A 14,072-nucleotide genomic window follows, 5' to 3' on the forward strand; every position below is an offset into this window, starting at 1 on the left:
AAAGTTCTCATTCATCATGTTATACAACTTGCATGATTCCAAGTTCCGGTCCAACTGAAACTTGGGTGATGAGAATCTTTCCTTATTTGGTAAATTTAGACATTACCACAAATGAAAGAATCAATTTCATACTTCCACTCTTGCTATTAATGGAATCATATAAGCAACAATTTTTCCTCAAATGCCATTCTAAGGATATTTTAAAATATCTAAAATCAAAAATTTTCTTTTATTTTAAAACTATGCGGAAAAACTTATCCTTACAATCCATATGAAAACTTGTTGTTATCTATTCCTAAGCAATATCTCATAACTCCTAAGAAGTAGCTCAAGAATCCGATCTTCAAACTACGCGATAGAAATCCATCTATGCGATCAGATTCAGCATATTCTTTCTTTAAGTTCCTTCACTTTTATTTGATTCTTAAAACATCAACATGTGACCCAGTCACATCATGTAATAAGAATCTCAGAATAGAAACTTAGCAGAGTTAGATAGTGGACTTTACCTGAAGTAGAGTCAAACTTATTGACTTTAACATCCTTAGGTGAATTTGGCAGCTTCGCAACTAATGACCCTTTCTTTGGCAATATAAACATATGGACCCTTTGATAATGGTACACGAGACTATCACAGACTTAGCTTTTCTCTTTACCATTTGTTCAACCGAGTTGACTATGACCGATCCCTTTCCATTGGGAAGAAAATGCTTTTCTGGATTTCCTGTGTCACTATTGTCAATGTCCATCAAGTTTTGAGGAAGTTGATCTTAACAAATAGATAAGATCATTAAGGGTCTTATCATAGTCTGTTTCATAGGTGTTCCAAAAGAACTCACTATGTGACTTAGAAAGTGATTGAACCACCAACTTTCTCAAGACATTGACACCCAACTCTCCCGGCTTGTCAATATGTGACTACATCTCCAAGATGTGACCACACCTAGACCTTTACTTGCCAATAGGGCTTGAGTGACCTTAAACTTTTCAAGAACTTGTGGGGTAGGGATAATAATTGGAGGAGGTGAAAGAAGTATGATTTCCATGGAACATCATCTTCATTTAGGAAAGCTTGTTTCAAGAGATTTGGGAAGATCATAAATGTCTAAACCAGACATGTTTTGGGAGATATTCAAGATAGTTGATCTTAAAGTCCTTAATATGACACCCAATATGAAATATTAAGGCTAGGACCCAACAAACTATTTTATAACTTAGAAGAGGTATGCCGTAATCCAAGCTATAAAACAATTTGAAGGTAGGTGAATGACGATTCACCAATTTCCACCAAGATAAACGAAATGTATTATTAGGTTTTAATTGGTTTTGAAACTCCTAGATCTTTTGAGATTCATTGAACTGTTCAATGGCATGTTTCAATCTCGAGTGTGCCCTTCAGGTTTTGTGACTGGGATGCCGAGGATCACAAAACAAGGTGTGAAGTAACCATGCAAATTACTTGGTACCATTAAGTGTTTACCCCTCAATCGATGTGCCGGTAAACCACACACGCTCCATCGATACTATGATAAACATTAAGTTACCCTTTTCCTACCTTGTTAAATACGAGTTAGTGTGTCAGTTAACCACACACGCTCCACTAACCGACTTAAACAAAGTGCAAAGTGTAATTTCATGGATTAGCACCTTATTCACATTTTCCTAAGTAACTAAGATTGGGTATTATTAAGAGTTTAGTTACTTAGTATTTATCATTAATACTTTTAATGAAGGGAGAATTATAGTCCTGTCAAACCCGTTCGGCTAACAACCCTCCACCAGTCAAGCAAGCGGTGGGTGAGAGTGGACACCCATTAAGTTGTCATTTTATAGGCAACAACCTTATACCCACCTTATAGACCGGCTTCGTGAATGAGGCGTACTAGCGGTAAGACTGACTTTACTCTTATACATATATATATTATTAACTTATAGTATTATAAAGTATAAGGGTTGAATTTTAACTCTTAAAATTCTAAGGGCTAACTTTGAATTAAAGTATTCATAAGAGAAAACTTTACAAATTCCAAAACTTGAGGGCAAGTTTTGAAACTATTCAAAACTAATTAATTCCATAACTTATGTGTTTAAAGTAGTTTTAATCCAAAAACTCTTCAAGTTCCATAACTTGAGGACAAGCTATGGAAGACTTTAAACTAATAAAAGAATTAACTTTTCCTTTATTTTATAACTCATGGAATTAATTAAGGTTACACTTTTATTTATTTATTATTTAATGAAGAGACTCTTGGTCCTCCATAACTTGAGGACAAATTATGGAGTCGTAACACCAATTAATTAGAACTAGACTCTTCATTTTGTAACCTTTGCCAAATTTTATAAGTTTTATGAATATTAAATGTGACTTTTCATATAACTTGAGGACAATTTACAAAAACACATTTTAGAATCAACTCTTAGATTAATTTGGATTGAAAATAACTTTTTCACTCAACTTTTCTATTAATCTAAGCAACTCATAAGAACAAGATAATTCAAATCAAACTTTTTCATGTAATTAGTCTAAACCTTAAACTAATACAAAACATGAATCTATTGACAATTATCTTTGAAATTGGATTAGCATGAACATTACCACATCAAAAACAAGTTTATAAGTCCAAAAACATCTTAGGGTAATGTTCCTAGTCCAATTCCAGCAAAAAAAAAAGTTGAATTTATGCTGTCTGGGGGTCCAACTCGTCGAGTGCACTAACCAACTCGGCGAGTTGGATGCTTTTTGCCTTGGACTCGTCGAGTCCCTTCATGGACTCGGCGAGTCTGCTGGGCAGACAACATCAAAACTCGATTTTTCAGCTCCATTTGCAAGTATAACAAGAAAACAAGCCTAGGCTCTGATACCACTGTTGAGTTATGAGCATTCTAACACTCCTATGGTGTACATGCAACCCTATAAACCTTGGATCTATGTTTTCTCTATTATACATACAAATAAGAACTTTCCAAGGCTTTAATCCTAACTAGCATATTATGAAGTTCTTATACTACATAGTATTAGTTAGATGACATACCTTTTGATGTAGCTTGATGTCTTCAAGCTTTAAGAGCGTAGCCCTAATAGTGTGGAAGCCTCAAGTGGAATCACAAATCACCAAAACACCTTGGAAGACTTTAGAGAATATGGATACTTGGTTCTCTCTAGTGAAATTGGCTAGCCCTTCATAGTGTACCCACACTAGTGCCAATTTCACCAACCAATGACATCTTTATATAGTATGGAGACTAGGGTTAAACCCATGACCTTTCATTTCATATGATCCATGGGTTAAACACTCCATGGACTATCCATGAGAGTTTAGCCCAACCTAAACGAACTTGGCCCATTCCATGTATATAAGAGTTCATATTTAATTAGTTTATTTTGATCACTTTATTAATTCTAAATTAATTCTTGATCAATACTAATTAAATAATATGATTCCATATTAATACATTAGAACTTATAATATATTAATATTAATCATAAATATACTATTCTCAAAAGACTATCCATATAAATTGTTAGTGAAGTGCAACCCAAATGGACCATGCTGGGTCGGGTCAAGTACATACCAAATATAGTTATGGACTTAGACATTAATCCAACAGAAAACTCACCTCACAGACTGAACAATAGTTGATGAAGTCCTGTCTCTGAATCTCAACTCTAAGCGCCACCTATTCATCCAAAATACCAAATACTTAAAATCCAACCAAAATACCCCTTAGTTAAACTTGGTCAAAGTCAAAGTCAAACAAGTCAAAATCCATAAGTGAACTAAGTCAACCTAACCGAGCCGACACAGTGCACGTACGCGGGGCGTACTCCAGCTATGACCGCCATTGAGGGACTTAACCACGTACGCGCTACATACTCAAATTATGCAGGGTGAACGCATAGTTTTCCGAAAATCTCTTTAAGAGCTTATTTCATTAAGTTCTTATGTCCAATCTTCAGATTCACATTCAAAAATACCACTAAGAGTCATAAAGTTTCCAACTTTATGACTTTGCATGTCCAATAAGTGCTTAATCCATGAAATCTCAATATCTTAATGCTTTAAGACTTTCCATACCATGCATGGAGCAAAACCAACCCTTAATACTGCATTTTTATGGCTTAAGACCCCTCCTAAGGTCTGAAAGGACGGCTCAGTGGGTCAAGAACATGCCATGCTCAAAACTCCTCAACTTGGGACCAAAAAGGACATAAAATCAATCAACACATAAAAAAGATTTAACAAACTAGCCATCAAGGTATGAACTTTATACCTTCTAATGATAAGGAATGATGCAACACTTCCAGATCCAAGCTTTCTTCTAGCTTCCAAGCTTTACCACCACCTTATTTGTGATAACCTGATATTTTCGAATCAGTGTACTAACCTAAAAGGTCAAGAATTGTAATCTCTTTTAAGGTAATGAAATTTGCATCAAAATTTGAATGTTCAAAAGTCTCTATTGGGTACATAAAATGATAAACATCGTATCAAGGGTTTTAGAAATATAAAGAACACTAAAATTCGAATTATAACGAAGAAGTTATGACCAATCTAAGAGTCACAGTAAAAATCAGCAACACTGATAAACGTAAAACGCGAAGTTTCAATACAAATATATTTAGCCTTAACTATCGAAATGAAAGTTATAGATATCATTAAACCGCATGCGTATATAAAAAGAACGTCCAAATCTGACTTCGTATGAGAAAGTTATGATTTTTCCAAGTTCCGGATATAGTAGCAGACAGCTAAAATACTCAAAATAGAGATCGATAGATTTTTAGCCGATGCAACCTAAATGAGAATCGAAGATCTCAACAATAGTAGCACAATGGTATAAAGTATGACGAGAACGGACATCACATGAAGAATTTATGGATTTTTAACGGACTTTTTGTGTCCCGGCTTGTTAAAAAAAAAAATCAAAATTTGCCGATGAAGTCTAAACAAGAGTTGTAGAGAATAATCTCACATACGTGTGGATATAAACAACGTTAAAAACGGAGCTCGTACGCGGAAGTTACGAATTTTACAAGTTTGCGACACAAAATCTGAGGTTGTCAGGCCTACCATGACGTGGTATTGTGACTGATGGGTGCCAGGTTCGTCCGCAAACGTCTCGTCAATGGAAGAGGATAGAATCCCTCACCACGACGTGGTGAGGTGTACCATGACGTGGTGCCCAATATAGCGCTATAAATAGCAGCCAAAGGTGTTGGGTTTCATTGCTCATTTCTTCTCTCTCTTATGCCGAAGCTCTGCGTTTAAAACCCCCCGAAGCCCCGGTCTTCATACCCAAGTTCCGAAGGAAGGTTTTTCACTCCCGAGACTCCCGAGATTCCCGAGAATCCCGATTAATTCAACTTTCCCTAGTCGAAGTTCTGCTCAGTTTTCGTTTCACCTTATTCTATCTATCAAGTGAGTTCATACCCCTACAACTACATTTTCAAATACTTTATAAATGCTTTTATACACTTTCAAGGGGGGAAATACAAGTAAACACACGGTTACCCTCATGTGGAAAACATTAAACTCTTACTACACTTATCTTTATATAACAAATCATATGTGATTCATAACTATCATATGAAAACGTTCGCATGCAACACCTATTCAATAACATTTTGTCCTTTAAGAGTAAAAACATGTTGTATACAAATATCAAACACTTTATTTATATTTTGGTGTATAAATGTTCAATAGTGTTATTACAAATGTTATACTTATATACCAAGCTAATACTACACTAGGGTTCATCATACAACGAATCATTCATTTGAGAAAAACTATAATAGGTATAATTTACTAGATATTCAAGAGATTTTACACTATAAGTACTATATCAAGGAAACACTTTCATATACAAGAACAAATGAACTTTTCATACGTAAATCTATTCGATACTAAGTTTTCTAAGACGTTCAGCTTCACGTACTTTCGAGTATGCAGTTAAAGTCCTATATTATATACCATAATCTCTTGTAGGGAGAGTGCGATACTTGTGTATATATCTATACGGGATTGATAATCCCGCACCTAAACTGTTAGCTACAGTTAGACCGGCAGGTTTGGGGTGACAAACGTCATAACATTCCAACGCCTGAAGAACGTTGTTACAGGCAGTCTGGGTCAATAGTATGGTTATAAAACTCATATGGAGTATTAAAAACACGTTGATTTACAGGGTTATCCAATGCCTTAGCGATTTTTTTTACATAAATTAATCTACTATTCTAGGCATGAAAAACACTATTGCATAATAGTTTTTTGGAACTTTTTAACTACCATACACTTATGGAAAAATATCGGAATTTTAGAAACAACGTTCAAAACAATCGGGTCTTAGTAGAAGACTACTTTTATACTAGTAGGAAATATGAGATTTTCTAGGAGTTTTCAAACATCTACAAAGAAATTCATTCAAATTTATATAAACATTGACATTAAATACTTATGAACTCACCAGCTTAAATGTTGATCTATTCTTTCAAATCTACTTGTATTTCTTAGGGATTCAGTAATATAGGTAAACTTCAGCTTTTGGAGAAGTGATGTTAAGATGTCAGTTTTAAACTCATTTTGTCATCATATTGTAATTTATTTTTGAAACAAGTATCATCCAACAATGTAACTCTTAAATTATATCTATGATTGTTGTGTTTACTTTCTTTATTATGTATTCAACTGTTACGATACTACATGAAGTCATCCACCCTCGAACGATTCCGCCGTTCTGGTTTAGGGGTGTGACATTATTCTTCCTTTGAAACACACCAAAGCTCACACTAAGACATCCAAATGCTTAATGGTGCTAGGGTTTGCAAGAGAAGACGTTATAGCGATGGAGGTTGGAAATGGGGCTTGATGATGTTTAAATATGGGCAAATCCCTAAAAACTAGGGATTGGAATCTGGATACGTACGCCTTGCATACGAGTGTACACCTAGCATATTAGGGCGTTCCCTAGTACGCCCAACGTATTCACGTACGCACCGTGTGCTCCTCAAGGTCTGAATTTATGAAAATGCCACTAAGGCCTCTTTATCTTTTCTCACTGAGGGACCAAAAATGCAATAAATCTCAATACAAGGGTCAACAATGGAAGTGCCTCAAAACCAAATGTTACAAATCTCATCCACAATTGCAATACCAAAATGTTAGGCAAAACGGAAGGGTAATGAGACTTCTTATAGTGCGTCAGATGTCAACATGGACATAGACGAAATGCGGAAACTGACGTTGCATTTGATCAATACAATCCGAACTTCACTGAACATTTAACATTCGACAAAGAAAAAGAAGCAAAAAAAGAAGGAATGGGTGGAAAGGTAAGAAATGGAGAATGTGAAGTTCTTGATGAAAAACATTGATAATCTTTCAGAATTGACCCTCGAGCTAGTTTTAAAGAAGAAAGAGAAGATCATGAAAAATTATTTTTCGTAGATTGTTTTGTTTTGTTTTTTTTTTTTTTTATCTTTTTAAATCTAGGTTATGTTTTCTTAAATCTTGGTTGTTTTCTAAGGTCTTTTATTCTTAGTTTGTTTTTATGTAATTTTTATTTGAAGTAATGAAGTATTTTTATTTTAATTAATTTTTGTGTTTATTAATCATTTTATAAAAAATATATATTTATGTTTTGAATTATAAATCGTAAAAATCAATAATTTTTATTTAAAAATAAAATAAAAGTGAAAGGTAATGAAATGTGACCATTTCCTACCTTTCTGGTGAAGAGAAAAATAGTGAGAGAAAACTGACATGTTGCTCAAAAAATAAAAAATGATTCCCATATACTTGTGGTATAAGGGTAAAAGACTTTTAAATCTTGTTATACATGGATAATGACATGAAAAGGTAATGAACTTTTAACTTTGGTTACATTTAGTAATTGATTTTTTTTCGTGCATGATATACCCTTAAATTATTTGAAATTGTTCACATTTTACCCTTATGACCAGTTGTTATCGAGCATAAGAGTAAAATATGAGCAGTTGCAAATAATTCAAGGGAAAATCAAGTACGAAAAAGTTCAATGACTAAATATATCAAAAACAACACTTAGAAATGCCACAGAATCAACTTCAATCACATAGAAACTGAAGGAAAAAAATTATGGTGGTTTCAGACATATATTTAGGACATAAGTGGCGGTTTACACTCCAGTTGGCGGAGACGTCGTTATAGATCGATACTTTTTTCCTAGATATTACTTGCATATATCTTTACTACTTGTATGTTGGTTCTATATGTATTTCTTCTTATTCTCCTTTTGATTTTCGTTCTTATTTTTAGTTTTATTGCTCGTATATGTGTACTTTTGCCTTTGTGAAACTCTACTGATTATTTCTTCTTTGTGAGTTGACGTTTCATTTATTAATGAATAAAGAAACTTTAGTTAAGCGTTTATCTCATGAACTAGTACTTAAAGTCATGAACTAAAACATGGTTATGTGGTACGTATTCTATTATGTAATACTTTTTACAAACACAACACAAAACAAATCGTAGTGAATGAAATCAAAATTATTAATCCGAGTAATTGCTACCAGTAGACAAAATAAACTAACGTATTATTACAAAACTGGATAATGACTTGAAAGAGTAATAAACTTTCAATTTTGTTCGTATTTAATCACTAAACTTTTTTTTATTGTTGATTTATCTTTGAATTATTTGAAATTGTTTACATTTTACCTTTATAACCGGTAACCTAGTCATAAAGGTAAAATGTGAACAATTTCAAATAATTCAAGAGTAAATCAAACATAAAAAAAATTTAGTAACTAAATGTGACTAAAGGTGAAATTTCGTTACCCTTACAAGTCCTTATCCATGTTATATAAATTAGCGTCGCATTATTTTTTAACTAAAAGTGTTTTTATTTGATTAATTTTTACAAGTCTCAAGAATGTGTTTCCAATTCCCATTTTATATAATATTCAACACATGCTGCTTTTCTATATATTACATAAACAAAATTAAAGGGAAATTGTTATAAAAGTCTCAATATTTTAGAAAAAGTTTCATTTTAATCACAAATTTTATATTTTTAATAGAAAAATCCCGATTATTTGATTTTACACGATAATATGTAATTTCCTGTTGGGATATATACAAGAAAGTCCCAATATTTTCAATAATTTGACAAAAATATCATAAACTTCATATTTTTGACAGTAAAATCATAACTAAATGAAGTTTTTGACATACTTACCCTTTTTTACCGGTTAGACGGTAATTAGGGCTTTACTGTCAAAAACATAAAGTTTAGGACTTTCTTATCAAATCGTGAATTAGGACTTTACTGTAAAAAAATAAAGTTTGGACTTTCTTGTTAAATTGTTGAAAATATTGAGATTTTAGTGTATAGTCTTGGTTTCCCGAGACACAAATAATTTTATCAGCCTTTTGAGACCCAATTCCTATCCCAAGAACTTTTAATTGAGATTTTCGTTGCATCACCACTATTTCTCTTACCATCATCATCTTTACCCTGCTATAATCAGGATCAGAGGAAACAAATATAAAAGAGAGAGAGAGAGGGTGAGAAGACTTATAAAACTTTCTTCTTGGTTCACCGCCAAATCGTAAACTAAAAATAGGGGATAGATTATAGAAACACAAACAAAACACGCCTAGTCAAAAGGGTGTGAATATGAAGAAGGGGTGTGAATATTCTTAGTTCTCTATTTTTAGGACTGCAAAAAGCCAACACAACTCTGGTTCTTTCTTTCTTAATTATCTCAATTTTTTTCAATGTTAGTTTGTTGAGATTAAAAAAAAAAATTATTTAACAAGAAGTAAACGTTAAGAATTTCAATAGGATCTAGCTGACTAAAGTAGATCGGCCAGATTCCAGTAACTCTTATACTTAAAGACTATCATACATTAAATTTCTAACAAAAAAATGAATATATACATTAAAGTTTCAATATTTTCAACGATTCGAGAATAAAGTCCTAAACTTTATTTTTTTACAGTAAAGTCATAATTCATTATTTGACAAGAAAGTCATAAACTTTATTTTGTTGACAGTAAAATCGTAATTACCGGTTAAACTGCAAAAAAATGTAAACGTGTTAAAAACTATCAGTAATTAGGATTTTACTGTTAAAAAAATTAAGTTTAAATTTTTTTATTAAATCGTTGAAAATATTAAAACTTTAGTGTGTGTATATATATATATATATATATATATATATATATATATATATATATATATATATATATATATATATATATATATATATATATACACCTTTCCAGTTAAAAAGAAAAAAATTATGAATTTGAACGAAAATAAAATAATTAAGATTTTTCTGTTCAAAAAATAAAATTTAGAAGGAAAGTGAAACTTTTTCTAAAATATTTAGACTTCTCTCACAATTTTACCAAGTTAAACTATATATGTTTTATTTTTCATAAATATAACTAGAAATTTTACATTTATTATAACTTTTTTTTTAATGTTTTGATAAGCTTGTTTTGATATTTACTACTATATAAAAGATTGGGATTTTCTAATATGTACCCTAAGGATTAGAGCAGATATAATAATCATTAATTGAAGATATATATTACAATAATTAATTATAAAATACATTAATAATAAGAAATATTACGATAATTACATGTGAAGTGCATTAATAATTTCCATAATAAATATATTTTTAATTTAATTATGGTAATATTTTTCTATAAAACATTTTGAATAATCTAGAAAACATTGATATACATCACGAGCAATAAAACAAGATATAATAGGCAAGTGTGATAACACGTTTCCAAAGTCTAACACATTTGTAATGTATGCAATCCACTATTACGTAATTTCTGAATTAATATCAGTAGCTATTTAACTATGATTAATTTAGTACCTGAAACTGTTGGATTCTTCATTGACGATTTCTTGTGAGAAAAAGCAATACACACATCACTTGCAATGGAAGAAGATACATCATCATCATCATCATCGGAGGTTGATAAACATAAACAATTTCAACCACGTTAACAGCCACTTTCATGTCATTATTGTAGCAGTAATCTCCATTTGCAATGAAGTAGTATGTCTTTGGTTGAGTGAGCTTAATCACGTCGCTTCCAAAACCTCCGGTGACGTTGAAGATAATTCCTTCATCTGAACAGTTTTTGTAGCTCGTTTCATTCACCTCCAACACCGTGAACATCTCCTTGTTGTATACGAAATCTGCACCAGAGATTTAAACAGAAAATCAAAACAGATCGATTAATTGGAGATTTGGAGGTGTTATAGAAGAAGAGATCTAAAGAAATTAAAACTGTGTGTAAATCAGAGAAACAGAAAGCTTACGGAGCCAGTCGCCGACGTAGAACGTCTGTTGAAGAGACCAATCAGTGTAGTTATGATTCGGTTTCCACAATTCCTTCCCGCCGATCAGGTGACACACCGTACTTCTACAGCTCACGGATGTTAACATCGCTGCCGCCGCCGCCAGCAGCACCACCGTCTTCAGCCAAACGACGCCTCCTGATCTACTCATTGTTACAGGAATGTTCTTCAAGCAACGATCACACACACTCTCTCACATAGACTTATAACAGTATAACACACAGAGAGATAATGAGAGTGACGGAGGTTATATATATCCCCATAAAGTTCGGGAAAAGGGTCAAAATATATGGGTTACAAGCACCACCGGTGCAGGTTAGCGAGAGACGTGTAAAACAGACTTCACACTCAGGCCACGCTAACACCACTGCATTATATTTTTGAATTATTATAATTATATGAAACATTATTCTTTTAGGTAGTAAATGTTTCAGAAATAAAATGAGTATTATTTTTTGGTTTTTCATTGATAATATATAGATGATCATGTTATAAAGTATACGATACAAAATTAAAAATTGGCCATATATACATAATTAGTAAGTGGTCTCTTTAGTTTACAAAAAATCAATGTCTCATATATACAACTTAGTTACCACGTTAAATATCTAGTAATTAAGGGCATCAGCGTAAGGATGGTACCTAAGTGATCTCTCGTATAGAGTTGTGTTCACAACATGTGAAATTATATATGAGGAAACCACTTAATTCGATCTCGTTCATTGATACAAATCGATGGTCTTGATTGGTAGGGGCCATGGATTTTGTAGATGAATCGTTTAATATTCGTTTTAAATATTAGTTATTAGTTTTTGGGACCAAATGGTCTACATCATGATTTTATGTGCTCATATAACCTCACAAACGATACATAATCCGGTAATCCTAGTGCTATGATTTTTTTTTGAAACATGTTACTCTTTAAATGGATAGTTTCTTCGGTTTAAAAGGCAAACATACCACGATGTATTTAGTCGACTTAATCAACCTAAAATTAATATATAATTATAAAAAAATACAATATTCTTTTATGCTGCATGTAGGTTTTCTTTCCCATGTAGGCAGTTTTTTTTTTTTTTTTGGTATCTTTTTTAGAGTCCGTCTCTTTTAGAATGAAACTAGATTATAATGCGCGTAAAACGCGAAGGAACGTATTGACAAATACATAAAAGGTATCTAAATTAAATATGACGTATATAACGAAAGTATGATGTGTGTTCTTTTATTTTTCTAATATTGTGTATATTACAAATATAAGAATATACATAATCATTTATAAACCACAAATAAATATCTGAGTACATAGAATAATTTGTGGGGCTTACTCCTTAGTCCTCGGTCACAGTTTTATAATCATACAATCCTAAAATAGCGCTTTGAGTTGATTAAATAAGTTATTTAATAAAGAGTAAAAGTTAAGAATTTCAATAGGATCAAACCAACCATAGTTTTTCCCATAACTCTTATTCTTAGAGACTATGATACTGTTCAACAAAAGGTCTAAAAAATTCCGAAGTTCCAAATCTAGAACAAAAGTATCAAACACGGTAAACAAAGTCATAATAACATACATGTATACAATGGTTAAACGCAAGAAATATCAACAACTTTTCATCTATATAAAAATGATAGATTAAAAGCACTATATTTTCAATAACTTGGTCAATTAAAGCATTATACTTTCAAAATTTTCTTATTAAGATATTGTATTATGAAAATTTTACCCTTTAACTAATAGCACTATACTTTCAAATTCTTTTCATATTAGGGCTCTCTACTTTGAGAAATCCACCAAGTTATTGCACTGAAATTGCTATGTATTTAGATGACATTGCTATTATTCAATAAATTTTCTAAAGTAGAATGCTGGAAAAAAAACAAAAGTTGGATCCCATAATAAACAACTCAATAAAGTATGTTGTTATTTATTGCAATTACCTTATACAACAATAGTGCATATAATCGATATCAACCAACGATTACATGTTTTTGGATTCCAAAAATATAACAATATTCATTTATCATTCTCAGATGTCGATGATAGTATTACATATTTGTAATACTAAACAAATTATAAATTTATGGATTTAGGTATATTTCTATCTTTATAGTTGAACAACATAATATGATACATGTGAATGATAACAGTCTTTCCAAATACATCTTTATCCTTGAAGTTTCTTTGTTCAAAGAGGGAAATGGGAAACACCGTTTCATAAATTTTATAGCTTAAAAAACATATAATAAATACTCACATCATTATATTTGCAATCTTTTCACAAATTATATATTTTAAAAAATATATAATTTTTTTAAATTCTTGGAAGTGGGTGTATTATGTTTTGATAATTAACCTTCTATATGTAAAAAAAATCTCAAAGCTTCTAGATTATAAACTTTAATAGTACACAATCATTATAAAAAGAATTGTCTCAATAGATTAAGCATCTAATAACGGCTTAATGATATGAATATAAATTAAAAACTACATACGATACATACCTAATAACCACAGATGCTTTGTCTACAGAGCTTTAGTTATTCTTCTCACACTTCCTCTCTCAACTTTGGCATATTTATGACATCTCCAATGGGTTGAAGTGCTCCAATGGTGTCCTAACTTTCTATTATAAGAAAAAAAACCATACATTTTTTTGCAACTTTTTCATAAATTGCATAAAGCGATCTATCAATCTTTCTCT

At 31.7% G+C, this 14,072-nt stretch overlaps 1 protein-coding gene across 2 annotated transcripts in view; it reads right to left on the reverse strand.

Moving 5' to 3' along the window:
- The window catches only part of LOC145039546 (early nodulin-like protein 19), a 28,513-nt gene extending 16,903 nt beyond the window's left edge, over positions 1-11,610 (reverse strand). The window contains exons 1-2 of one of the 2 annotated variants that reach the window (XM_078987583.1): positions 11,332-11,610; positions 10,880-11,208 (exon numbers count right to left, since the gene is read on the reverse strand). In XM_078987583.1, coding sequence (XP_078843709.1) covers positions 10,898-11,208; positions 11,332-11,521 — 501 coding nt within the window. In that variant the 5' untranslated portion in view covers positions 11,522-11,610 and the 3' untranslated portion in view covers positions 10,880-10,897. Of the gene's footprint in view, positions 1-10,746; positions 11,209-11,331 lie in introns of those variants that run through there. The other variant, XM_078987582.1, reaches the window with a different exon arrangement.
- Between the last annotated feature and the right edge of the window lie 2,462 nt (positions 11,611-14,072).

This window comes from Lactuca saligna, chromosome 4 (genome assembly GCF_052625555.1).
Source record: "Lactuca saligna cultivar CGN05327 chromosome 4, ASM5262555v1, whole genome shotgun sequence".
In the NCBI taxonomy this organism is placed as follows: Eukaryota; Viridiplantae; Streptophyta; class Magnoliopsida; order Asterales; family Asteraceae; genus Lactuca; species Lactuca saligna.